Source organism: Pyrus communis, chromosome 12 (assembly GCF_041283825.1).
Source record: "Pyrus communis isolate YQ-2024b chromosome 12, ASM4128382v1, whole genome shotgun sequence".
NCBI lineage: Eukaryota > Viridiplantae > Streptophyta > Magnoliopsida > Rosales > Rosaceae > Pyrus > Pyrus communis.
Window position 1 is genome coordinate 18,549,637 of NC_142576.1, and position 27,011 is coordinate 18,576,647.

Sequence of the window (27,011 nt, forward strand, 5' to 3'; positions counted from 1 at the left end):
TCATAACTAAAAATTTCTCATATTGAATGATGTTATTAAAGGAGTAAGATTATCACCCTTCTTTTTTCCCCTCCTCTTCACTTCCTTCCTATTTGAACAGTCACGGTTAAACGACGTCAATATCTTATATTAATTTTTTATAAAAAAAGAAAAATAAAATAGAAAATGTGAGAAGATGAAATGAAAAAGGAAGAGGGGGAAAAATCCTAGTATGTTGTTAAACGTGGCCATTTCAACCAAATTCCAAGGCCAAAGATAAGTCACCACGTCACCAAAATTAAATTCCTTCCTGGAAGCTATCGCACGACTCACTCGAGAGAAAACCCCGACCATAAGAAACCCTCGTCTTTCTCTCTCAACAAATCTCACTCTATAAAACCCTAAATTTCCAATAAATTAACATAATTAGTTATATACATTTCCAAACGAAACGAATCTCTCTGCCAATTCCAGAAACCCTTAATTTCCACCTCCCAGGAAATGTCGCCGGCGGCAGTTGATGTCCGGCCTCCGGTCATCTCTCCGCCGCCCAAACCCAAACCCTCATCTGCTCCTCAAAATTCTGCTCCTGCGTCCGACATGCCTTCCTCTTCTACTTTCAATCTCGGTGCTTCAGACGGCAATGGGAGTAAGTGTCAGTTCGGTTCGAGTGTGCCGTCGCGATCGACTCGGTCGCGGCCGAGGTTGGTGAAGCTGAGGAAGCAGCATTCGAGGTCCAGAACTGGGTCGGCCGAGAGCGGGCCGGGGGTCAACCCGTTTTGCTCGGTAAGTGATGGTACTAGTGCTTCTAATGGGTTTAATTTTTCGACTGGCGATTGTGGGGGTGTGGGTTTTGTGTTTGGTGCTAAGAGTGGGGTTGAGAATTTGGATAATGGGGATGGCGAGAGTGATGGAATAGTGAGAAATGTGGATAATGCGGAAAGAGGAAGTGATGGGGTAGCGGGAACTTCGAGTTGTGATGATAATTTGGATAAAGGGGAAGGAGTGAAAACTTTGAATTGTGATGAGAGGGGGCAGATGGATGTCGGAAATGGAAGAGAGTTTGATAAGGTTGAGAGTGATAGTTTTGAGTGCGGTGCAAAGAACGATGATCTGGGATCGCTTTTGTGCGGTGAGAAGAGAGAATTTTATGAAAATGTGAGAGGAAAGATTTCTGAAGATAAGTGGAATGCAAAAACAGATACTGAAACAGAATGTCAGAAGGTTGATAACATGGGTTTTGCTTTTGATTCTAATAGCAGTGATTTGGGTATGCATTTGAATTTGGATTCAAATCCAGAAATGCAAGAGTGTGAAGGAAATGTGGAGAAACCGAGCATGGATAATAGGGGGGGAATGAAATTAGAGAGTGAAGTAGAGTACAATGTGGGCTCTGCTCCTTTCGTGTTTTGTTCTAGTTTGATTTCGAATTTAAATTCAAATATGGAAAAGAAAAAACCTAGTGGAAATCTGGACAAGTTGGCTTCTGATGTTGGCAGAAAGCTGAAAGTAGAGAGTGAAACAGACTTAGAGAAGGTGGAAGCTGATCCTTTTGAATTTCATGCTGAGAAGAGTTGCATCTTAAATAAGGATCAAGAGAATGCCTTTTTTGTATTTAGAAGCAGCAGTTATACTGAATGCATGGAACCCAAGTGTCAAGATACAATGAAACTGAGTAGTGAAAATTTAGGAGGTTTCAAGACAAATTCAGACAGTAGTCCTTTCTGTCAGTGTTCGGGAGGTCCTTATGTTGCCTCTGAGAGAACTAATGAAGATAATCATGAAAATAGTGGCCAGAACCATTTCTTATTTGGAAGTGATGGTAACACGGAGGGTGCCACAATAGGAATTTCTAGTTCCAAAAATTTTAAATCTGCAGGAAGTGCTGAGAGTGATGAGGCAGGTCAATTCACCAAATGTCAAGTCAATCATAATACACTCCCGAATATAGATGCAGCAGCAGCAACATGTTCATTTTCATCAGTTGGTCTTGGCTTCCAACCCAACGGTTGTGCTTCTGAAGCAGCTTCTGTGGATGGAGTAAAAAAGAAAGATGACATTAGTTTTACTGGCACTACAGATGGATTTGGAGTGTGCCTTGAAGACTTCAAGAGGTCATTTTGTGATCCTTCCTGTCTCAGAGAAAATTTATTTCCTGAATTAAATAAAACTTCAAAATGTGGTGCGAAGGGTAGGTCCTTTAGGGAGAAAAGATCAAGGAAACAAAGGGGAAAGTCAAAGAAACCTTCCATGAGTAAGCCATGGCCCGGACAAGATCATGTGCCTAAGGAAAGTGGTTCCCAAGAAAACCCAGAACCTTCTGGATGCTACTCGCCCATGGATTTCTCTCCCTATGAGGAAACAAGAGTTGCTGATCCACATTCAAGGGAACATTCTGTGACATCTGCTGACCCCTGCGAAACAGTTCCTGTAGATCCCAAAGGTGAAGGTTTGGCTGCTACTGCAAGTGGATTAGGTTATACAGTTGATCAGATATGTAAAGAGCCCATTGAGAAGAATTCGACGTATCATGGTGAGGGAGGTTTTTTTTGTGATGGTTTGTGGAAAGGTTCTGATTCAGAAACAGCTAGAGTTGGTATTGGATTAACTATAGAGAAACAAGAAAGTGATTGTAGATCACCATTTTTTGCTTCGGGTTCCGAAAAAGATAAATGCTTTACGTTTTTGGCATCATCTTCTGTGCAAGGTAGTTCAGTGATGGGTAAGCGCCAACAACGTAGAAAGAAAAACAAGATAAAAGTTGGTCATGCAACATTTGTTATTACTCCAAGTTCAAATGTTGAGTTTGGATCTTCTGGCCTATTTACCCCTCACTCTAGCACCCCTTTATGTACGGAGGTAGTTGGTAAATCAGAAGCAAAAGAACAATTTAAGCAAGTGCATGTCTCTTCTAGTGTTGCTATTCATGAAACCTGTGAGAAATGGCGGATCAGGTGCTCTTTGCATTATAATTTAACAGCTAGTTTCTTTTTTTTTTTAAACAAATTATCTTTCAGGTGGTTTCTTGGATCCTTGGTTGTTTTACTGTGATTATTATTAGTTATATGTGTCGTTGGAGATGATTCTTGTGCTTCTCTCATGTGTAAGGTTTTGGTTTCTGTCAGGGGAAATGAAGCTTATAAAAATGGAGATCATTCAAAAGCTGAAGAATTTTACACACAGGGAATAATTTCTATACCTTCTAATGAAAGAGCAGGATGCTCTCTGAAGCCTCTTTTGCTATGCTATAGCAACCGTGCTGCAACGAGAATGTGCCTTGGAAGGATAAGGGAAGCTTTAGGGGACTGTGTGATGGCTACTGCAATAGATCCCAACTTTCTCAAAGCTCAAATGAGAGCTGCAAAGTAAGTATTCCATTTGTAAGCTTATGAATTATGAGTTCATATTTTACTCTTAATTTTGTTGATTTATGTTTTCCCAAATGTTTTCAAAGATTGGTCTGCTTTTATGAACTTGCATTGTGTTAAACTTACTGCGAGCCTAGCTCATAAATTTACTGATGAGTTGAGATTACATTGAGCTCTTCCCAACTTAAGTGGGTTGTTCCCAGGTTTAAAACCCGACTTAAGTGTCTCTGGTTGAGGTCAGTTAGCCTTTCATCCTTGTTGAATTTCTATTCTGTTCGTCTTTTTTTCTTTTTCTTTTTTTCCAGGTGATCTGATTTTTTTTTTTTTTTTTTTTTTTTTTTTTTGCAAGCCATATGTAGATATGGATTATGGCTTGCTTACCCTTCACTTAACATATATTGTCCCAAGGTTATAGTTACATTGGTAAAAAATAAGTCATATATGCGTATTTCAATGTATATAGTGCTGTGTTATTTTACTCTTGAAATGCATGGCAACTTTAATATGTTATATAATCTGAATATGCTTGCTATTTTTGGTATTAGTTACATTGTTTGCTAATTTTTTTCATATATGTGTATTTCAATGTATATAGTGCTGCATTATTAGTGTGCTTTTGCTCTTGAAATGCATTGCTACTTTAATGTGTTGTATGGTCTGAATATGCTTCCTATTTTTGGTATTAGTTGCCATCTTCTGCTAGGTGAAGTCGAAAATGCAAAGCAGTACTTCAATAAGTGTTCCGAATCAGTAAATGGTGTCTGTTTGGACCGAAGAATTGTAATAAATTCTGCTGATGGCCTACAAAAGATTCAGGTACTGCATTTGTTTTGTGTCATAATGTTACATTGCTGTTTATGTAGTTTTATATCTTTTAGTATTATATTGATCGTATCCTTTGTATCTACTTTAACGAATATCATGCATTCGCATGCATAGGAAGTCTTATGATTCTCAAGCATTTGTTATAAACAAAACAATTTGACAGCAAGTTATGTGGTTTCCTTCAATGCAGAAAGTGATTGAGTATACAAATCGTTCTATCAAGCTGCTGGACCAGAGAAATACTGATGCAGCTCTCACCGCATTAGAGCTAATTTCTGAGGCCTTGTCAGTTAGCTCATGCTCAGAGACATTACTTGAAATGAAAGCAGAGGCTTTGTGTTTGGTATGTGCTTAGTGCCATATTACTGCATGTATATATTTTAGTTAGTTTCTTTTACTAAATCAGTTAGAGTTGCGGTGGTTGGTGCTTGTGTACATTATATATTTGTCCCCTTCTGTTACCACTATTTTGGCGTTTTCCCCCCAATAGTGGTGGTTACCTTCTCTCAAACCCAAGTTTTGGTCTGAGTCTATATAACTTGTGGCATTTTGCAGTTGCGGAGGTATGAAGAGGCAATTCGTCTGTGTGAGCAGAGTATGGTTTTTGCTGAAAGGAATTTTTCTGGATGTGAAATTTATCAAGTTAAGTTGTGGAGGTGGTTCTTCATATCCAAGTCTCACTTTCATTTGGGAAGGCTTGAGGCAGCCCTTGATTTACTTGAGAAGCTAGAGAAAGTGGGATCTACCAAAGAGATGTAATACACAAGTTTCCATGTAGCTTAACTTTTGAAATTTCCAGATTTTTCAGGGCATTCCTTTTACTAAAATTTAAGTTACTGAATGTAACTTTAATTATGTAGGTATGTAAGTAAGAAACTGGAATCATCCGTGTCATTGGCTGTCACAATACGTGAACTATTACGCCACAAGGTATGCAGTCTTGCTTTAATTTATTTTCTCATTTGGATGGAGGATTGGTAGACAACTGATAGATGCTATCTATGGTTATGTGCTTAACATATCATGTATAGTATGTGTTGAGTCAATTATGAAATACACAATTAACATCTCTTGAATGTTTTTTTCTTTTTTAATTTGTTTAAGCAGAAATGAAATAGTGGTAGTGATTATGTATAGTATGAGTAGTCTCAATGTGAAACATGCAATTTTAGCATATTCTGAATGGTGTAAAACAGAAGATTGATATCAAACCTTCATTAGGATAAATTCCATTCACAACACACACACACGGGATGGATCCATGGCACTACATTTTAGACACAACTTCAGCCACAAATTTTCTACCATTTGATTGAGGTAAGAGAAAAGATAGACAGTTGGATTGTTGAAGTACATTACAGAGTGCGCCCCACAAAAACGTGTGTCAAAATTGTGTGCCTTGGATCCTAACCCATATATGTATATAGCAACTCTCACTTGATGGTTTATATTTGTATTAGTCCAAGTTGATCAACAATGACAAGAGTTCCTCATTCTGGAAGACGAAAATTATAAATATTAGGGTCACTAGGGAGACTTACCTGAAAGGACATGGCAGAAAAATTTTCTGGTTATTCGATATTCTCTAAATACTGGAAATGTGAATATAGTAAACTAAGTTAAGTCTTTTCCAGTAATGATCGAAGTTTGGTATGAATTTAATATATCATTGCAGTTTGGAACCTCTCTGACCATGCAGAGCATAACTATGTCCCCTGAAATCCAAAGTAGGAAAGGAAGTAAATGCTTACGCTATGTGTGGTCAGAGAGTTCCTAAAATGCAGTAATTTTTGTGGATAGTTCATCAAATGGTTTAGTCCTTTGTTTGGTTGAAGCTTACTCTTGGTGCGGGTTGGTTGCAGTTTAGTCATCTTTTATTTAAATGATTTTTAACTTACAACTAAGTTTTTTTTTCTTTCTTTTTTTCTGGCCTACTGTTCATAACTGTTCGTGATCATTTGAGTTAGCTATCAGTATGATGATAATGCCGATAGTTTTGAGCATTTGAGTTAATCACAGCTCTTCTAAAAACAGAATGCAGGCAATGAAGCATTTAGATTGGGAAGCTATACAGAAGCAGTGGAGCATTATACTGTTGCCTTATCTAGCAATATGGGATCTCGTCCGTTTTCAGCTATCTGTTTGTGCAACCGCGGTGCAGCACACCAAGCTTTAGGTCAAATTACTGATGCTATTGCAGACTGCAGTCTTGCCATAGCTCTTGATGGCAATTATGCAAAGGTATGCCATGAAAGTTCATTTCAAAGTGAATACAGCATAAGCATGTGTGGGTAAACTAAGAATGAATTTGCTCTTTCCTCTTTAATGATGGGAAAAGCCTCTGTCAAGTGCTCTATTAGGGGATGATAGGCTTTCTTGTCACAAAGACCCATTCTTTTACCCTATTTCTAATTAGTAGATATCAATATACCAATTCATTAAAATTTGACAAAGTCAGTAAAGTCTGATATTTTTATTGGAAATATTTCAAAAAATAAATAAAAATCATTGTACTCATTTGCCTTTTTACTTCAAAAGAAAAAAAAGAAAGAAAAACTGTAGTTCTTTTTTCATTTTTATCGGTGACTACTTGAACTCACAAAATATCTGATATTCCAATTAATAGTGCCAAACGTAATCTGTTCAATCTACAATGGGTGCAACTTATGTCCTGAGACCTACTAGTTAAATATCTGATATTCCAATTGATAGTGGCTATCATAATTTTTCTCAAGAAATCAAGGTATTCTGTTAAATGTTACCCGTATTCTCAGTTTCTTTTGGCACTGAATTTTCTTTTGTAATTTTTTAAGAGCACTGAATTTTCTTATGTAATTTTTTTTTTCAGAGCACTGAATTGTTCTTAACTTGAATTAGATCCTCAGTAGTTTTGTTTCTGATTTTCTTCTAACAGGCAGTTTCTAGAAGAGCCACCTTACATGAGATGATACGAGACTATGGACAAGCGTCTAGTGATCTCCAAAGACTTGTATCCATTCTAGAAAACCAATCTAATGACATGGCCAAAGAGCCTGGCTCACAAGGTAGATCCAATGGCAGCGTAAAAGAATTACGCAATGCTCGTCGACGTGTGCCTTTGATGGAAGAAGAAGCTAAAAAAGGAATCTCCTTGGATTTTTATCTTATTTTGTAAGTTCCTCTTATAGTAATGCCTTCACAGCTTAGTAATTTAGTACCTTGCATATATGATGCTAGAAGCCTTGTTTATTCTTCCTGAATCAGTTACAGTAGAGTTAGCATTTCATTAAATATGGATGGCTTTCAACAAATTTAGGGTGTTAAAAGTTAATGAAAAGATAAGACAGATGTCAAATGTAATTAGGATAAGAAATCTCTCATTATCCTTAATAAGAAGGAAAAAGTTATAGATAGCGGGAAACTCATGGGCAGTTTTGAAAGCATTTTGATACATACTTCACGGACGCTTCAGTAAAAAGAAAACAAAGACACGATGGATACAAGAGCAATTATATTTGCTGAGCATACATCAACTGGAATCGTAGCGAACTTGTACTACATCAGATGGTATCTGTGCATTCATGTGCAATAAAAAAAAATGTTACAGGTGTGATTCAAGTTGTTTTAAAACAGAACTTAGGTATCATAGTTTGTAGGTTACTTAGTATTCTTGCATGTCTAGACTGCTGTCTCCGATGTTTTTGCGAAAAATCTTTTAGTGGTTTGAAAGTCTTACTTTGCTATCGGCTTGTGGACCAAAGTTTTCCTGTACGTACACTAATTAGAATGATGTCACTGTCAGTGATACAATATGAAGCTTTTTATACTAGAGTTTTGTAGGGAATCTATCAGAAAGAGCTCCAACGGCCAAAGCTCTCCAAACGAATAGTTTGTATATTGTGAAATTTACATTTTAGGCCTACTTGGTCTTTGATTGTGTGTCATCCCATGCCCAGATTTTGGAGTCTATTATGGCGCTAATAAATTTATAGTCAAATTTCTATAAAGGCTATGAGTTTAGAATGTTATGCCTATTTTCCTGTGACCTTTTTTCCAATGAGTTCATATTATAAATCTCAATGCCAGGGGAATTAAACCATCCGATGAGAGTTCTGAAATTAAGAAGGCTTACCGTAAGGCAGCGCTGAAGCATCATCCTGACAAGGTTTTAAACTTTTATACATCCCATTCTTGTTTAAGCTGTTTTTTTTCTGTACATTTTACTCTGACATCCCATTCTGTCGTATTTTTACTTTTTTGGTCGGAGTTAGGCTGGCCAGTTCTTAGCAAGGAGTGAGAGTGGAGATGAAGGGCAACTCTGGAAAGAAATCTCTGCAGAGGTTCACAAGGATGCTGACAGGCTCTTTAAAATGATTGGAGAGGCATATGCAGTACTTTCAGACCCTACGAAGGTTTTTTAACCCCCCTGATGTGTGCTAATTGATAGTTATTTACTTTTAAGAGAAACATATTGATCTTTGCACTACAAATTTGAATTTGAATCATTTTATTTAGGATACTTATTGATTTACCACCTCCTACAATATTTGTTATTTGCTTTTACCATAGACATTCTGCCCTTCCATATCTATAAAAATTGGCCCTAGCTTCCTTTTATAAAAAAACAATTCAAAGCTTATTTTGAAAAATTCATACATACTGAATTACCGATACAGAAACTGCAGTTTTAAAATTGTGACATCACTCTTGAAGATTATTTGTTTTACATATTTTTTCCCTTTCAAAATTTTCATGTTTTGCTGTGAAGTGTTGATACTCAGTTGAAGCTAAGTTTCATACTTTGACATTTGAAGATCCCTGTCGAGCATGACGACTGAAACAACATTCATTTTTTATGACATGCCTTGCTTTTTGTTAATTTTAGTCATTTAGATGAAATTATAGTTGGTAACATATCTAGTTGGAAGCAGCTTCTTGGTGTGAAGTATTGGTAGATGCTTCAACTAGGACTTAAACCATGCATTTTACTAAATCAAGATCTCCTTGTGTTTTTTTTTCTGCCAACAGCGGTCACAGTATGATCTCGAGGAGGAGATGAGAAAAGTAGATATTGAATGCAAGGAAAGCAGCATCTATAGAAAAGCTTCAGGTTTTCAGAGTCCTGGCTGCAGCAGTTATAGAAGACCTGATTTCCGTAGCTCTCCATTTGAGAGAAGCTCTGGTGGTCGAAACTATGGCAGGGAGAGTTGGAGGACATATGGAAATTCGTATCCTCGATGGTAGAAGGCAACTCGTTGATTTGAGAATGTTATACAAGTTCAGAGTGCGTGTTTCGAGTGGCCCTAGTTTCATAGAGGATCCATGGAAATGTGCTGGCTGCGAGTGCTCGGGTAATTACTTTCATAAGAGTGGATCCAACTGAAATAGCCGCAGTCTTCGAACTGAAAGTCAGCTACAAATGGATAGCGCGATGTTGAGCCAGGTATACAGCAACAATGTCTATGTATTTACTACCTTCAAAATACAAAACGCAACACCTTGCCCCTGCCCCGACGATACTGAGCGAGTGCTGGCGATAACGGAAGAAGAGCTGGAATTCTTCGGTTTCCATCCCACTTTGGTGGGAAGCAAATAACAGTGAGCATAAGTAATTGCAACATTTGTATTTGTTCGTAGCAATTTTACAAATGATTAGCCCAATATTATAAATGCTTGTTGAAAGGTGTTATAAAACAATGCTGTAGCTTTGTCATTCTAAGTCATTCTGCTTGCGATATCGAGCCAACATTTGCACTAACCTTTGCTTTTGGACTTTCTCGATTTAAAAGTGTCAAGTGTCATTTTTTCATTAAAGAGAAAAAAAAAAAAAAAAAAAAAAAAAAAAGAAGAGAGATTTAATGCATGTGGAATTATATTTTTTTTGTTTTCCATATTTAGTTCCTATCCAAAAAAGTATCATGATTTTTGTGTAAAGAATGACACGTGACATTTGAAAAAGTGCGAAAGTCCAAATGCAGAGGTTGGTACAATTGTAGCTACCACTCCCCTTCTTACTATACTTTACCAGCTGAGTTTTGTGAAATTTGTAAACAAAACAACTTTAAAATTCTAAACAAAATGTGAATATGAAATAGAAAGCTTGGGTTAAGAATTTTGTCAAATCCAAATTTAGTGGTTTCATTAGTTGGGCATCAAAGTATCACGAAAGTAGGAGAAAATTGGAGCATTGTTTGTGTTTGGCTCAACTGGAGCATTTGCTACACTATTAGAATTTTGAGTAAACTGTCGATTCTCTTCACTAAACTTTTACTTGGTTTTCAATTTTTCTCTTTTAAAATTTTTTATTAGAAAATTAAGGACTTTAAAATTATTCTTTTGTCGATTCCCACCCCCCCCCATCATCATTTTTTAATATATTCCATTCAAATTGACGTTAATTCTTGTCACGTGCACACCACATGACAAGACTTTGAGGGTAGAAGCGTCACTTTGCTAGGCTTTCAAACACAACATGTTGAATTGCGTAGATTTGCACAAGTCGACATTTTAGAAATTTAAGGTTTTCAATTGCTCTGCAAAACGTGTCTTCAGCAAAAGTTCGAAAAATTGATGTTACCTCTTTGTCGATTTAATAGTTAGTTGATCGTGGATTTGACAAAATTAGTAAAGATTATAGAAGGATTAGGTGCGAATCTGGGGGAATCGTCCAAAGTACCGTAAGTCTACATTTTATCCTCATGTAGCTTTGTTTTACATGGCTGTCGGTTTTACATGGCTTTTTCTCTCTTCTGTAGCTTTGTTTGAGATTTCTTTTTGGTTTTCCAATGGTAGTTAAATGTATATGTCGTCCCAAAGAACAGCATGTGCACTTTCTTATCCTTCTTTTTTTTTTTTTTTTTTTTTGAAACAAACCATATTATCTTTACTAGGTTATGAGTTTAACCTCACAATGAGCTAGCAATAATGTGGTTCAAATTTGTCTTTAATGAGAATCAAACATAAGACCTTTCAGTTATAAATGAAGAAGAATATCATTGTACTGTAGTACTTTCTATCTTTTGTCTGCAAGTGTTTTTCTTAGTTGAGTAAATGGTATGGTTGTCGAAGTAAATGTGGTTGTTAGGTAGAATTAAGGATAGAAGTTGGCAGGAAGAAAGAGAGGGAAAATTTTCTTGTTATTTTATTTGTCAGGTTTTCATTTATTTATAAGATTGAAACGACTTAACCACTTTCACATGCTTTCGTTTAACAAAGATTTGAATGGAACATATGGAAAACTAACGATAGGGAGTAGTCGGCTGAAAAATTGGTTTGAGTCCTTAATTTTCCAATACGAAAGTTTAGGGAGACATCGAAAACTAAGTAAAAGCCCAAGGAAAAATGACAAAAGTTCCAATAGAATTATTCAAAATGACCATTGCTCCGCTTTGTGATAAGTTTAAGAACTAGTACTCACAAGGGACAATCTTTTTCCAATACAAAAAGATAGGAATACGATTGAAGGCAATTCAAAATTGATTATAAATGGCAAATCATGGAAATATATACAACGTAAAATCGTCATTTTTCAAAATTCTGTTGATGCTACTCCACACTTAATTTTATGTATATGAGTAATGTCATACTTACCATCTATTTGTACCATCACTTGTACCATCTCTCTAATAGAGACATGATCCGCCAACGCATGCGAGTTCCATCTCTATTAAAAAGATAGTACAACTAGATGATAAGACTAACATATTTATATATATAAATATCTTCGTTCCACGAAAATCAAATAAAGTCATCGAATTTCTTAATAAACTACAACCATCCTTACAAGGAAAATAGCAAACAAGATCAAACGGGAGCATAAGCTCGAAATGAAATTACATTTTGATCCAACAAATTTCGAAATGTCCTGAGCACAGCTTCATTACTAAAATTCAAAATTTTTCTAGTCACTCAGACTTCAGTTACAGGTCAACAAAATCTCGGAGAATTTCTGGATATCAAGGAAATGAAAACTAATAATTTCAGATAAAATTCACCATCAACATTCAACGAGCAATCTGTGCCTGTGCATGTTCCAGAATCTGACCAACCAACTTGTAAGTACGCCCCGATAATGCCTTTGTGTGGTCTATCAGTTGCTCATACCTGAAAACCATTTAAGTAATACATTAAAAACGGTCATGAAGCATAAAGACAACTGATCCAAGAACAAAAACAGGCAGTTAATGGTTATAAATTTCAGTCTACGTCAATTAACTTACACATTCGGATGGTTAGGTTCCATGATAACAGTTCCCGACTCCGAGTCAATCTTGGCATCAAGCTTTGAGCTCCGAATTAGATTCACAATCCATCTCTCAGCCTCCACATAATTTAAGTTTAATTTCTCCGCAAGCACTCTGCCAAACCACGATTCTATTAGATTTAGTATCTGAAAAGAGTGAAGAATGTTTTTTTTGTTTTTTTTCCTAAGAACAAAAAGAAATATGTCTAGTAATAGACAATAAAGTCAATTAGGTTCCCGAAAAATTCTACGAAACTATAAAAGACAAGATATCATTCGTACACACCACATATGAAAAACAAAAGGCATGCAACAACATTTTGAACAATAATGCCCTAACATTTTGAACCCAGCAAAAACCCTTACACACATTACTCTTATCTCCCAAGCTCTGGAACAGGAACAAATAAATATGTTGACAGACCGGTCAAATTGCACCTAAAAATCTAAAGGAATATGACTTTAAATGTGCCTAGTCACAATACTTCTATGAAAGTCTTAATAAAGATAAAAAGAACCAACGAAAGTGTACTCTGACATATGACTTAATCATATACCACTTCGCATGGTGAATTACAGAACTTTTCTACTATTTTCCTTTTCTTATATAGAAATCAGAATAATGATGTCTAACAAAGAAAAAGAGCACAGCCAAACTATTAGAAGAAATTACTTACCCCATGTCAATGCGCTGATGTATACGACAGTATGTCTCGAAGATAAATAGACGAGCATTTTCAAGGAACTCATCCCTCAGTGGTACAGTAGAGAAATTCCCTTCTTCTGCTCGTTTTCCAAGGAAAGGATCATTCAAAATTACCTACATTGCCAGACAACCCACATTGTCAAATCAATAGTCATGGGCCTAGATGACAGAGATAATGCAAATCAAGTTTTCAAGCAGGAATTGAGATATAGCAGAAGGAAAATTTACAACGAATTGGTCAGCTCAGTTACGCAAGGGTTGGAAAAAGTGGAATTTGAATTCTGAAACATGTCAAGGGTTATCAGGCACTTACTTCTTCACACTCCCTCATCTTCTTTTGTGCACCATCAAAGTCATAATTAACATAAACACACGTCAAAAACTCAGTGATGGGATCTTTATAAGAATGTTGTTCCTGTTGAATAACCTTTATAAAATCCTTGAACTGAGGTCTCCTCCTCTTATTGACAATGAATGCAGTGGCTAAGTAACGCACAAGATGGGGAGCATTGGTTTGAATGGCATTCAGATACCTGTAAAAAAAAATCAAACATTTCTATCAGGAAATAAGTATAAAATACCAAGTCACTTGGTATTCACTAGAACTCAATTTTCCATAGGGAATGTCTATATTTCATAGCATGAAGCTCAAAAGTATATCCATACTATTACTGTCCAATACAATGATAAAACCACTAACTTAATGGCATCTCAACTATGTAGGCTACTAGGATTGTACTGTAATAAGCATATTCTTTTTCCTAACATTTCAAGAATGCATTCTTGTTCAGAACAATATGCTGACACCATCCACATGGTAGAGGCAAATGATTATCAATGTTATGAGAGCAAAAGCACGGGGTGTCACATTTACAGCTCAATACCAGAGCAGAAGTAGCAGCACCGTTAGTGTCAAATGAATGATCAAGGGTATAAATACATCAATTAGAACCAAAGATGATTCAAAGGTTCTAAGTTTTCAGGGGTAGACAGTGATAAGAAAAGAGATGCACATGAATTCCGGGTTGTTTTAGCAATTGGTAAAGCAAGAGGTAAATGTACAGTGAAACCAAAACAGTCAAATCAGTAAGGGCAGATGACATACTTGTCCTGATTAAACAGGTCAATGATTTGTGTTCTCCCGTTATCATGGTTGAAAAATATGAAGAGACTCCAATGCATCAACCATATTCTATTTTGCACTTGATTCATAGGTGAACTGAAACTCTGCAACAGAAACCATCCTCCTTTATAATGGAACTCAAAAGAAAAAAATAATACACCTTTAAATAAACAAGTCGATAAGTGAAAAAATAACAAACCTTTGAATCAATGATTTCTTTCAAGCGGTTAAGCTCTTCAAGGGCAATATCCCAGTTCTGCATCAATATCTCAGCCGCCAGCTTTCCCCACAATGCACTCAGACTCCTGTCACTGTTTGTGCACAAAGCCCTGTACTGATATAGATAATCAGCAGCACCAGAGTAGTTACCACATTCAAACTGAAATTTTGCATACTGATATAACGCCTCGATCTGTTGTGGACCAATCTGTTCATACAGCCATGCCATGAAAGTTAAAACTAATGCCAAACCAAAAGAACAAAAAACCAAAAAGAAAACACAAACTAAATCTCTTTGTCCAATAAAAGTAATGTTAACCACACAGAAATTAGATCTTTTTACATTTAAATACGCAATCTTTTCTAAGATAACATCTGCAAATACTTGCAATATTAAGCTGCATATGCTATTACCCATATCAAATTGGTTGCTTCTACTCCTGGGTTTTAAAAGTTAATAGGAAAAAAGAAATTGGGGCAACCTGGTAACGGTCACTAAGCATCTGGAGATTGTACTGCTTGTCAGCCCTCAACTCCTGAACCGCGGCGGCATTCTGCAAGAAATTAACAAGGGGCGCTGCCGATTCCTCCAGAGCCTTGAGGCGAGCCACGACCTCTACCCTCCTATCCACCATATCTAAACATCCACAGAGACAAATTGTCAAACACCTAATGGGAAGCGCATATACAAACACACACAGACCTATATATACAAAAATTCCCACAAACAAACACATATACAACTACAAATACATAATGGGTGTGTATATATTTCACCTTGGGGAACATCTTCGGTGTGATAGAGGGACTTGTGGATATCCATGGCGTAGTCAACCATGTTGGTCTTGTTAAGGAGCTCGATCTTGGCCTTGAGGATCTGCTCATCTGGGTACATCTGACGCTCCTGCAGGAACTCGAGGAGGGGAAAAACCAGATGCCGGTCGAGGTTGGGCGCGATGCGCGGAGTTAGGTCGTACTCCGCCATGGTCAGTGAGCGAGCTCCTGGTTTTTGCGGCAACAGCGGAGACGGAGAGCGTCGAAGAGAAACAAGTAGAAGGAGAGGGGTTTTTTTTTTTTTTTTTTTGGGTAAAAAGAAGGAGAAGGGTTTTGATATTGTAGGTTTAGCTTGTCGTTTTTCTTTTTGTTATAGCAATTTGTGCTTTTCTTTTGAGAAGAGGTGGGCCGAGTCCATTTACTCGTCGGCCCCAAAACCGTTCCTTCTCCGAATCCAACTTACATACCTCTCAATCAATCATGTTTACTTATATGTAATCGTAATTGAATAAGGTCTTAAACTTTATCGAGAAATGATTTTCCCACATCGTTTTTAACTTTTTACACATTTTTTATTATTATTTATGATCATCAAATTGAATAAATCAAACTAAATTAATACGACAAAGATTAAACAGGAAGATGTGTAGGCGGATAGAAAAAAAGTGTGGATTCTAATTGCTAGTGTAGGATTAGGTGGGGATGGTTCGCTACATTCAACAAATGTTATATTAAAAAATCAATGTCTAACTTGCATATTTCTGCTCACGTAAAAATAGATAATTGATCAATCACGAACCAAGATTGACAAACCCAAAAAAGCCAATCCAACGCCAATAAAGTTTCTCATCTATCCCAAGTCAGTGCCCAACGAATTGACAAAATAATATCTTGGAGCTACAAAGAGGAGAATGACTTTCATAAATGGGTTCACCGTTACATGGCGTTTTGATTTAAAATGTCATGTCATGTGAAGAGAAACTTACACCCGACTTGAAATTATTGGAGGAATGCCACAATAGCAATGAATCCATTTCATACAAATTGCCCTTCATTAAGAGGGTTTCAAAACCTTAATTGAAAATGCAAATTACATTTGCACCTTAACTTTTAATTATACCAACTACATCTAATCTAGTGATATAAGTTCGAATTATTCTTTTCCCATTGCTTACAAAAGCCATGTGACATGGAGTAGACAAAAGACATCCAAAGGATACCCAAAGTAGACAAAGAATTGGACTTGGAATTAATCCTTTTTCCTTTCTTTGTAAAATGAAAGAGAATCAAACCCTAAACTCAACATTAATCTTTAACCCATGGGTAATATGAAAAAGTATGAGCAAACTTTCAAAGTTACACTCTCCTCATTTACTACCTTTTCTTTTCCTTATTTATTTGGACGATTAAGAAAATTGTAAGGAGTCATTTCTACTTACAAATGAATCAAATTATAAGATGTGAATTGTTCATTTTCGAAATTCGAAACTAATACCTCTCACGTACATATAAAGATAAATAATATTAAATTATAATACTAAATGGCCCCGAATATAACATTTATACTCTCAACAATGCACCCAATTAGTGTTCGAAGTGAGATTGTAAAGATAAAAGAGTCTCACATCGGTTAAAGGAGAAACATTGTAAGGGTTTATAAGAGGTTGGGCTACTCCCTATATTACCATTGGTTTTATGATGGAACCTCAACTTTTTTATAGTATTAGAGCAGACTGCTCCATGTGTGAAGTCCAACAACCACATGTGCTCCACATCACCCCATTTGTGTTGTCCACGTGTCAGACTTGAAAATTTGAATTTGCCACATGTGAGGGGACGTGTAAGAAAATGAAGACAAAGTCCCACATCGGTGAGGGACCAAACCATGCAAGAGCCTAAGTGGCCAAACTATGCAAAGGCTTGAGGGACCAAACCATACAAAGGCTTATAAGCCATGCATGATTTGAGGAACTAAATCATACAGGGACTGTATAGGATATTAGACTACTCCCAATATTATGCTTTCACAATCGGCTATTCTCTGGTAAATATTTAAAGTTGTAAACACACCAACATCTAGAATAACTATTTTGATAATTACCGAGTTACTATTACTTACGGCGTTAATCAGGGGCAGACTGACTTAGAGGCAAGGGGGGTCAGCTGACCCTCCAAACTCTAGTGAATCTCCATAGATGACTTGGGTGCTGTTCCTTTGAAGGTTGGAGTCGTCCTTCATATATGCCCTTCAACTGCTTGATAAAATGCGTTAGAGAATTGTTGCCCCTTTACAGTCTAGTCCTAATATTATTTACCTATGGTTTGTCTGTTAGTTGTGATTACAATTGTAGGAAGAAAAAAAGAACCAAGTAAAAAACTATCCAAAAATGCAAAGTAAATGAAACGGTAATCTCAGAGAATAACAAAGCATCATCATTCTTGGATAGGATGCAATGATATCAAGCATTGTTAGTGTGTTCAAGATAAGTGTGTTTCTTTATTAAGCATTCATATAGGAGCAGTCTTGGAACATGTTAGTTACCCACGCAAATGAGGAATTAACAGGTGTGTAATATGCATTTCCAAATGACTTCAGGCTTACTAAGACTCGATGAAAAGACGATATGCATGTTATTTCTAGTAAAAAAAAATTTGCGCGCTACTCTTACTGACCCCCTAATATTATTTCCTGGATCCGTCACTGAATTTAATTTCAAGCAGGTGGGAGCCGGGAAGCCAAGAGATGAAAGCAGGAGTAGCCGTTACCTCATATCATTAATAGAGAGTGGGTTAATTAAGCAAAAGCCGCTTAATTACTTGTTACAGAAATGCTCTACTGGTCTGAAATGCTTTGTCTTGTCAATACGCTGCTCTCTCTCTCTCTCTCTCTCTCTCACATATTTATATCTCTTCTTCTGACATGCCGTTTCATTCCGACTCCTCCCAATCCAATCGCCAAAACCAAATTCATGAGCCTGTTCTACGTCGCCATGACCAAACCCAACTTCTTCTTTCTCTTTCTTGCGTCTCTCCTCTTCTCGTCTCATCACTCCTCCTTCACCATTTGCAGTGCAGCAGTCAAGGACTCTGATGAAGTTGGTAATTACTCTCTCCCTCTTCCAACATTTCATTTTCTTTATTTTCCATTATATTTCCTGATTTTTCTGGTCAAACCATTATGTTTCCTGATGAACACCACATTGTTTACGGTGTTTGTTATGCTTTCAACACACACACACAAATTACACAAATTATATAAGAATATGCTGGAAATGGCAGCTCCATTTTCCTAAATATTGTGTTCTGTGAAGTCATAAGAAACCCAGGATCAAAAATCAAGACAAACAATTTGAAATTGAAGTCCTTTTAACAATATAAATCATTTTGATTCTGATTCTAGCATTAATCTAAGGATTTAATGCACCCACACCAACATTTTACCATTCTTATTATTCCTTTACTTTTTGGCAGAGAGATTTACCTACACACCCCCTACATCATTATGGCATCCAAATTAATACTACAATGTTATGTGAGAAAGTAAAAGTTCAAACGCATTATTATTTTTTAAAAATGGCAAGATGACAAATCAAGAGTGAGAAAATTTGTACGACAATTATCATCAACTCAACAACTTTGATGAGTATAATTAGCTAAATCAAGCTAACAATGCATGTTTAACACGTAGGACCAATTTTGAAATTATGCATGTGATTCAGATCTAGGTGATTTAAATTTTTGGGTACCCCACTTTGGACTGACTTTTTGAAAGAAGCATTATATTCTTGGTATTTTTATGGAATTAAGTTTAATTGGGTAGCAATGTCACGTGCTTGGACAGACATTTTTAGACCATATGAGTTCTTTTTGGTATGCTTGGGAATAAAGAAAGTATTACTTAGCTTCTTACTGTCTGTCATAGGTTAAATTATTCTTGGTTTCTTTCTAACTTTTTCTTTCTTCTCATTCAAGTCCTTGTCTTTGGTTTTAATGTACACCATCCAATCTTTTCTTTGTCTGAGAAAGAAAATATCCTCTCTCTCTCTCTCACACACACACAGAGACTGTAAATATGGGTGGTACATTTAGACTTTGGTTATCTTATGAAAGTAGATTTGATTTCCACAATTAGATCTTCTATTTCAATCGTAACCCTTCATTTTCAGTATCACTCAATGCTACGTATTATTGAAGATATTATCATGAAATAACGTGTAGATATAGGAAATAAGACGCTTGGATTACCGTACCTTGTGATGTAATTAACCTAGTTTTTCATGTATGGGGCAGGTGATGAAACTCCATTTACTTATCTTGAAGGAACTGGTAAAGGACCAAAGAAATGGGGACAAATTGACCCTCATTGGAAAGTTTGTGATACTGGAAAATTGCAGTCTCCAATCGATCTTCTTGACCAAAGGGTGCAGGTTTTCCCTCACTTGGGGAAATTGATAAGGGATTACAAACCAGCTCCTGCTACTGTGAAGAACCGAGGTCATGACATCACGGTGAGCTACACCGCTCCCAAGTGTCTACTCTTTCTATTCTCTTCCATATTTGTCTATCATATTGAACTTGAATCCAATCAGTTGAATATGTTAATATGTGACAGTTTTTAGTTGTTTTTAACGTGAGGCTTTTATCAGATGAGGTGGAACGGAGATGCAGGAAAAATCAACATAAATGGGACTGATTATAGACTGTTACAATGTCATTGGCATTCACCCTCCGAACATACGTTTAATGGAACAAGGTTTTTTTTTTTTTTTTTTTTCTCCCAGTTTTTCGCATTTTTTTTCTGTGAAATATATAATCTAATGTTGCAGCTACCATGCTAATTTATATTAGTATATAACCATTTCTAATTTCTGTCGATGTATTTCTTCCTCTAATTTTCTTCATAGGTATGCTTTGGAGTTTCATGTTATTCATTTAAGCTCTACCGGAAAGATTGCTGTAATTGGAATTGTGTACAAATATGGTCGACCTGATCCCCTCCTTTCAAAGGTATCTCTCTCTGTTTGCCTCTAAACTTTCATGAGTTTAAGGTAATGAACGTAAACTCAATGCAATAATGTAGAAAAACCTTATCTATTTATACTTGCGACACAAAGAAATCATCTCCAAATTCAGTTGCTCGATCACAATTCACAAAACACGCTTTGCTCAACAAACCAATTATCGTATCAGCTACACAAACTTAGGTAACTAATTAGGTGATATTGCCTGGATATGTAGATGCAGTGATAAAACTTAAACAGACCCGTTGTATCATGCTGTGGGACGTTTTGGAGTTGAGAAAAACACTTGGTTATCATTGAACACGTATCAGAAAGAGTAGCATGTAATCCCATAGCATAATTTCCTGTTTTCTATGTGTAACCTCCATTTCCTTGCTAAACAATTGATTGGAAAAGGTATAAATTTTCTCATGAAGCGAAAATACAACAAGCTACGGGACTTTTAACATTTAAGCTGCTATATCATTTCATACTTTAAATGCCAGATTGTTTCCTGGTTTACACACTTATTTGTTAATTTTGTTATCCATTCTGGCAGCTATTCCACCACATAAAATCGGTTGGGAAAGAAGAGGAGGTTGACATAGGGGTTATTAATCCTGGGGATATTAAGTTCGGAAGCAGAAAGTATTACAGATATGTCGGTTCTCTTACCGTTCCTCCGTGCACCGAGGGAGTAATTTGGACAATCGTCAAAAAGGTTTTTCACTCCTTACCCTTTTGCAATGATAGATTTTCACTTTACTCCAACAACCTGGTTGCCAACGTTGTTCTTTTTATAGGTGAGGACAGTTTCAAGGGAGCAAGTGCATGCACTAAGGGAGGCTGTACATGATGTAAGTATATCTGAATTCGGAAAATATATATCCCAATTGAAAACTCTGAACGCGAGACTGTTCACCTATCCGATGTGAGGTTGAGTACTTGATCCACAACCGTGTGAATTGCTCGTTTAAAGATTACAACAAAACCATATCTCAAAAATCATCGTGTCTGATATTGATCAATCTTTCTTCTTCGAGTTGAATTGAAACCGCTGAAATCGTTGGTCCATAGATTCCATACCTCATCCATAATGTTAAACAATGTTAAAACCAAAGAAGTTGATGGAAGAAGACACTTTCCGGCAACTGGATATTCGAGTTCAGATATCCGATCTCGGGGTCTATAAATAGCTATAGGGTTGAGGAAAAGTTGAAAGCGTGTGAAAGAAAACACCGAGGCATTGATGCAGAGACACTTTTTCCTCGTTCAATCTGTGTTGCGCAGTTGAAGTTTAACCGTGTGTGTGTCGTTTTCAGGGATTCGAGATGAATGCAAGGCCAACTCAAGAATTGGATGGAAGACCAGTGCTGTTATACACTCCAAGGGACAATGGAGGTTCTGCTTAATTAGTGTCTAATTACATTAGAGAGGGATATGTGTGCTTTTTCTTCTTTACCCATATATATTGAAATTGAAGTTTAATAGTTTCCCACTTATTGAATGTTGGTTAAATGCATCATTTGTCACATCAAGTGGTGCATCAATGTGATACAAAAAAAGTCGTTTCCCTACTCTATATTAAGACATATCTATCTGGATACGTCCATATACGTATTATACTTCAACCCTAAATTAGGCCAAACTTCTTCATGTTCCTTGTGGTGACGTGACATTTTCAATGTGACCCTCATGTTTAAAAAGTTAATTGTACCTCATTGGTGAGTGCCGTTAGCAATTGAGGTCCAAACTTAAACTTTCATCAGTCTCCCGTTAAATAAACCCATATGACCATCATACAGAGGGGTTACATTTGTCATTTCAATCCAGATTAAGAAGGCCATGGACATCTAGTATGGAATTGGATTTCATGGAAAAGAAGCTTGGACAAGGTGAAGCTAATCCTGGAAATCCACGTCAATGGCTAGGAGATAAGATGAAGATGAAGTCGCGCCTAATTTCTTAGGTATAGTTTCGTTTGAAAATACGGATGCTTGTGATAAACCATTGTTGTTTGCATTGCCTACCACATCTTTGATCAGGGGTTGAACTCATGTGCAAACAATATATATCCCAAAATAGGAAGAGTGCTGTGTCACCCAACACATCAGTCTCACTCCTCGTGTTTGCCAAGGACGCAGCCACAGGAGCTGTTTGACTTTGTTGCCGTGGGATCAATCGCTAGGTGATGGAGGAGAAAGAGGTCGTCCTTCAAATTTCAAGGGATCCATCACCAAATCAAACGATAGATATCCATGGCTTTCTTAACTTGGATATAAATGACACTATGTGATAGTCATGTGATCTTATTTAAGAGGAGATTAGGTTTGGATCTCAATTGCTAACGAGGCTCGTTACAGGGGTAACATTGAAAGTACCATATCACCGTAGAAATCACAAAAAAATTGGCCCATTAATAATATCGACTAACAAGGTAATCTAATCTCTTTTTTTTTTTTTTTTTTTTTTTTTTTCGGGTAACACGGTAATCTAATCTTTATGTGTGTTTTAGCAAGGTAATATAATCTCGTTATTAGCAAGTAATAAGATAATTTAAGGGATGTATGTGCTTTTCATTTCACCTTTTAGGTAGGTAGATTATAAGACTTGTTTGGAAATATTTTTAAAATGACTGAAAACGGTTTTGGTTAAAATGTTTTTGGAACCAATTTTTGATAAAAATGCAAGTGAATCTTGAAAGAGCACTTGAAGTGCTTTCGGACCCAAAAACATTTTCTCTAAAAGCGGTTTCAATCATTTTAAAAGTATTTCCAAAAGAGTCATATATGTAACTTAAACTAGTTTTTTATTTTTTATTTATATTTTTATTTGGTGCATGTATTATAATAGCTACTGATCAATCCACGCAAATTCAAAGAAAAAATTCATGTGAAATAAAAAAATATTTGCTAGGTAGCAGAATGATCATTTAAAAAGGAAAATGATCCTCACCGGATTCTTTTCTTGAAGATCTTGAGGATTTCGTGATCGTGACCGTTCCAGATCCTTTTCCATTTAAAAAGCAAAAAGGTGAATCTAATCCAGTATACATGCAAAGAGTGGGACCAGAGTTTCCTAGAGCCAGAGTAAAGCGAACGGGAATACAAATCCTTCACAAATTCGGTTATGGAACCGGGTGGAAATGCTTTTAGGATGATGACTATATTTGCATAATCGTCATCTTTTAGGTTTGATTTTGGGGAAGGTAGATGAATTTGTCACAGGGTTATATAAAAACATTACGCAAGCTACGGATCTGGATCTGATGTCCACCAAACTTGACTTTTTCGAACACATGACAGATCAAGTCACCCAAATCAAATTTGGTTTTGGCCAATTCTTGGCTTTCCTTTTTGTTATCTGCATTATCGTGATGGAGCTCATTCTGAGCGAGAAGTGAGTTTGACTGGTGATTAGGCAGTTCTTATATCGGGTGAGATCCCGGGTGGAACCAAAATAAAAAACTCAATACTTTTGTGATAAGTGTCATACGTAAAGCAGTAGTGGTCAATTCCCTTACACAAGTCTTTCTCCTTCATAACAGCAAAGAAAATCACTACAAATGAACTTTTATTCCCAACGCATTAACCTTTGATAGGAAAATGATGCAAAACCCAAACTCTGAAGCATTATTATATGAAAGCTAAATAGGGAGAAATTACAGCTACAGCACTCCACTCCACGCAGAAACAGGAAAAAAAAGGAGCTAGATATTACAACATTACTGTAAAAACCAGAATTCATAAAGCCTTTTAACAACGAACAACCTACGCAATGAGGAATGGCAGGACGGTCAACATGAACTCCTCATAACTGAAAGTTCCCATACCAGTGTACGCTTTGTCCTTCTCCTTAAACTTCTCAGTTAATCCCTGAAAGACACAAAAATAACAAAAGAAAACGCTCCATTAAGTATCAACAGTTTATCCGCTAACCTACATCTTGTACACATCCAACAGCATAAAACTGCACACAGACACCCCTTTTTTTGAGCTAACTTGAGATAATGGAAACCCTTTTTGTAAGGTATTAATGTTGTGAAAACTACGACTCAGTGATGAACAATGATTTTATGGCTTCCGAGCAAAGAAATTTAGCAATGAATAAAGGGGGTGTTTGTTCTCGTTTTGAAATGGTTGTCAGCTAACTGCATCAATAATTTGAAGTTTTGAATACTCAACCATACAAACTAGGTACAAATTGGAATACACTTGCACATCGAGGCTTTTCAGATATGCTAGATAGCATAAACTTATAAACAATGCTCAAATATCAAAGTAGGATTGAAATTTAAAGCACAGGACCAAGTAAAAGTTCTCCAATTAAAACTATAAATTAAGTGCACAAAATATAAGCTTTAGTGAAAATCAAACTCACCTTAACAGTCAGACAGCACCTGCATTTAACCAAAACAAACAAAAGAACAATGCAGAATCAGATATCATTAAGAAAACATAATACAAAATACACCAAAACGAAATGCAATAAGTATCTCCGACTCTAACGCATAAAGATTTGATCCTCAAACCAAACCCGCAAAATAGGACAAAAAAACAAAAAAAGTAAAAGGAAACATACTCGATGAAATTGTCATATTCAATGGCCCTCTTTTTGCCTCCAGACTTATCGAATTTAGAGACCAGCAGTTCCAAAACTACAGGTGACACAGAAAATCCCAGACTCAGCAGTGCATCTCTCAACTCATTTGAATCAATGAACCCACTTCTGTCCCGGTCCGACCTCTCAAATATTCCCTGATCAACCACAACAATTACAAAAGGGTTAATTTCCCACAAAAATAAAAAGAAAAAAACTTAGAAAACAAAAATAAAAAGAAACAGAAGGGGATTCTGGGGATTACCCTCCAACTTTGAAGACTGTAGAACAGTGCAGCGAATTCCTTGGGCCCTGTTTTCACAATATACCCACACACACAATAAATATCATTATTATCAACTGTTTCATTGAATTAATAGTGAATTGAGCGACACCGAAAGCTACAAAGATATATTGTAGCAAATTAGCAATGGCGATGATTTCATAAACACGAAAACAGGAGGGCAACTTGCATAGAACGTGTTCACTGCAATCGTGCCATGTAGAAAAATGAACTGAGACGCCACAGTGAAACTCTTTCCATGTAAGTAATTCTAATTCTCCAGGTGCTCCCGGTCCAAGAATAAATGTCATGCCATGTAGAAAAATGGACCGAGACGCCTAGATGACGGCCAACTCTTAAGTAATTCTAATTCTCCAAACAGAGGAAAAAGTTGTGCATCAAAACAGTGGATCCCTCCCGCTTAGCATAATGATTGATGCCAACAGTATCCAACGGTCCACTGACCACGACTGCCACACTCGGAATCACACGGTGGGCCCCAGTGTTTGACTTAACTACACAACGCGGACACGCAAATAGAGACTGAGGGCATGACGGACATTACGCACCATGATTCTAACAGCGACTCAGCGCTCAGCCCAGACGACACCGTTTGTACGCCGATCAAAATCGCAGAATTAGGGCATAAATTCCCAAATTGGACGAGAAAATTCCACAGATAGGAGTGCATGGAGTGTTAGGGTTTGAAAATTGTTACCGATCTTCCTGGCGTTGGTCTGGGTGAAGGTGTACATGAGAAGATGAACAGTCCTCAAGCTGAAGCTCTCATTGTAAGACGACAGAGCTCTCTGCATCTCCTTGTCGTCGATGAAGCCGCTGCCGTCCTGATCCGCCAGCTGAAAGCAAGCTATGACGTTCGGGTCTGTGCCCGGCGGGAACACCGATGGCAATAAAGCCGCAAACGGGCTCCCGTAACCATGAGCAGGTGGCGGGTATCCGCCTCCGCCTCCTCCACCTTGATTCGGGTATCCGCCTCCGCCTCCTCCACCTTGATTCGGGTATCCGCCTCCGCCACCTCCTCCGCCTCCGCCACCTTGATTCTTGGGAGGCTTGTCGGGATTATACGGCTTATCTGGATTGTACGGCTTCTCTGGCGCGTAGGCCGCGCCGTACGGTGCTGCCGGAGAACCGTACGGTGCGGAGGATGGGGCCCCGTACGGTGCAGACGGAGCACCGTAGGGTTGGGCTGTCTGGTGCTGGTGCTGCCCTTGCGGCGGTGCGCCGTAGGGTTGGCCTTGGGGCGGCGCGCCGTAGGGTTGGCCTTGGGGCGGGGCGCCGTATGGTTGGCCTGGTGGTGGAGCGCTGCCGTAGCCGTAGCCGGGAGGAGGGTGTGGGTAGCCTGACATTTTCTTTTGCTCTTGAGGAAGGTCCGAAAATTTTGTTTTGGGGAGTGGCTGCAGATTTTTGGAACCGATAGGGTTGGATGCGTGTGTGTGCGCGCGTGCGTGTGTGTGTATATATGATTAAAGTTTCAAGTTCGGACCTGGAACGGCGAGGTAATTACATCACTGCCATTGGATTTCAAATTTAACATGTTCTCTTGTCTAGCGTGGTAAAAAAACTTTGAACAAAAAGCAAAAAAAAAACATTAGAAGATTGACCTCCTTAATAAGCAAATTAATTAAATTTTTCCTTTTTTAGTTAAGAGTAAAATCAAATGAATAAGGGTCGGCATAGAAATATCTTGTCTTCAAAAACGTGGGATCAAATTGAGAAGTGTGAACCATAGAGATGGAGCATTTTGCACTAAGTTGAAGATTTCAAAGAGCTCATAGAATTACAAGTTGCATTGGAACGCGGTGTTCATCTTCAACTGTGCACCGACGACGACCTCCATCGTCAGTCAAATACCTTTTCCTTTTGATTCTAAACGCCATTGACTCCTTCTGCCAA

General features: G+C 37.3%; 4 protein-coding genes across 6 annotated transcripts; 2 read left to right on the forward strand and 2 right to left on the reverse strand.

The window, feature by feature from the left end:
- Window positions 1-245: 245 nt before the first annotated feature.
- Window positions 246-9,870, forward strand: LOC137745147 (uncharacterized). The gene is made up of 11 exons (XM_068485041.2): window positions 246-2,933; window positions 3,105-3,344; window positions 4,034-4,163; window positions 4,363-4,515; window positions 4,728-4,927; window positions 5,033-5,102; window positions 6,207-6,413; window positions 7,087-7,322; window positions 8,238-8,316; window positions 8,423-8,563; window positions 9,180-9,870. The coding sequence occupies exons 1-11, from the start codon at window positions 481-483 to the stop codon at window positions 9,393-9,395; spliced, it is 4,125 nt and encodes a 1,374-aa protein (XP_068341142.2). The 5' UTR covers window positions 246-480; the 3' UTR covers window positions 9,396-9,870.
- Window positions 9,871-11,888: 2,018 nt separating this feature from the next.
- Window positions 11,889-15,579, reverse strand: EIF3E (eukaryotic translation initiation factor 3E). Its single transcript, XM_068485055.2, has 8 exons — window positions 15,219-15,579; window positions 14,924-15,078; window positions 14,422-14,649; window positions 14,205-14,326; window positions 13,413-13,632; window positions 13,071-13,213; window positions 12,371-12,508; window positions 11,889-12,254 (listed from the first exon to the last, which is right to left on the reverse strand). Exons 1-8 carry the CDS (start codon window positions 15,424-15,426, stop codon window positions 12,155-12,157), a joined length of 1,314 nt encoding a protein of 437 aa, XP_068341156.2. The 5' UTR covers window positions 15,427-15,579; the 3' UTR covers window positions 11,889-12,154.
- Window positions 15,580-18,064: 2,485 nt separating this feature from the next.
- Window positions 18,065-21,737, forward strand: LOC137746265 (alpha carbonic anhydrase 4). The gene is made up of 7 exons (XM_068486339.2): window positions 18,065-18,314; window positions 19,506-19,723; window positions 19,862-19,968; window positions 20,120-20,222; window positions 20,775-20,936; window positions 21,019-21,072; window positions 21,538-21,737. The coding sequence occupies exons 1-7, from the start codon at window positions 18,185-18,187 to the stop codon at window positions 21,625-21,627; spliced, it is 864 nt and encodes a 287-aa protein (XP_068342440.2). The 5' UTR covers window positions 18,065-18,184; the 3' UTR covers window positions 21,628-21,737.
- Window positions 21,738-23,771: 2,034 nt separating this feature from the next.
- LOC137744707 (calcium-binding protein CBP) lies at window positions 23,772-27,011 on the reverse strand. 3 transcript variants are annotated; one of them, XM_088681601.1, is made up of 6 exons: window positions 26,134-26,551; window positions 25,816-26,100; window positions 25,080-25,126; window positions 24,797-24,972; window positions 24,596-24,614; window positions 23,772-24,090 (listed from the first exon to the last, which is right to left on the reverse strand). In XM_088681601.1, exons 1-6 carry the CDS (start codon window positions 26,462-26,464, stop codon window positions 23,986-23,988), a joined length of 963 nt encoding a protein of 320 aa, XP_088537727.1. In that variant the 5' UTR covers window positions 26,465-26,551; the 3' UTR covers window positions 23,772-23,985. The 3 variants fall into 3 exon arrangements, with proteins under 3 accessions (XP_088537727.1, XP_088537728.1, XP_068340592.2); XM_088681602.1 differs by having other exon boundaries at window positions 25,816-26,064; window positions 26,107-26,551; XM_068484491.2 differs by having other exon boundaries at window positions 25,816-27,011.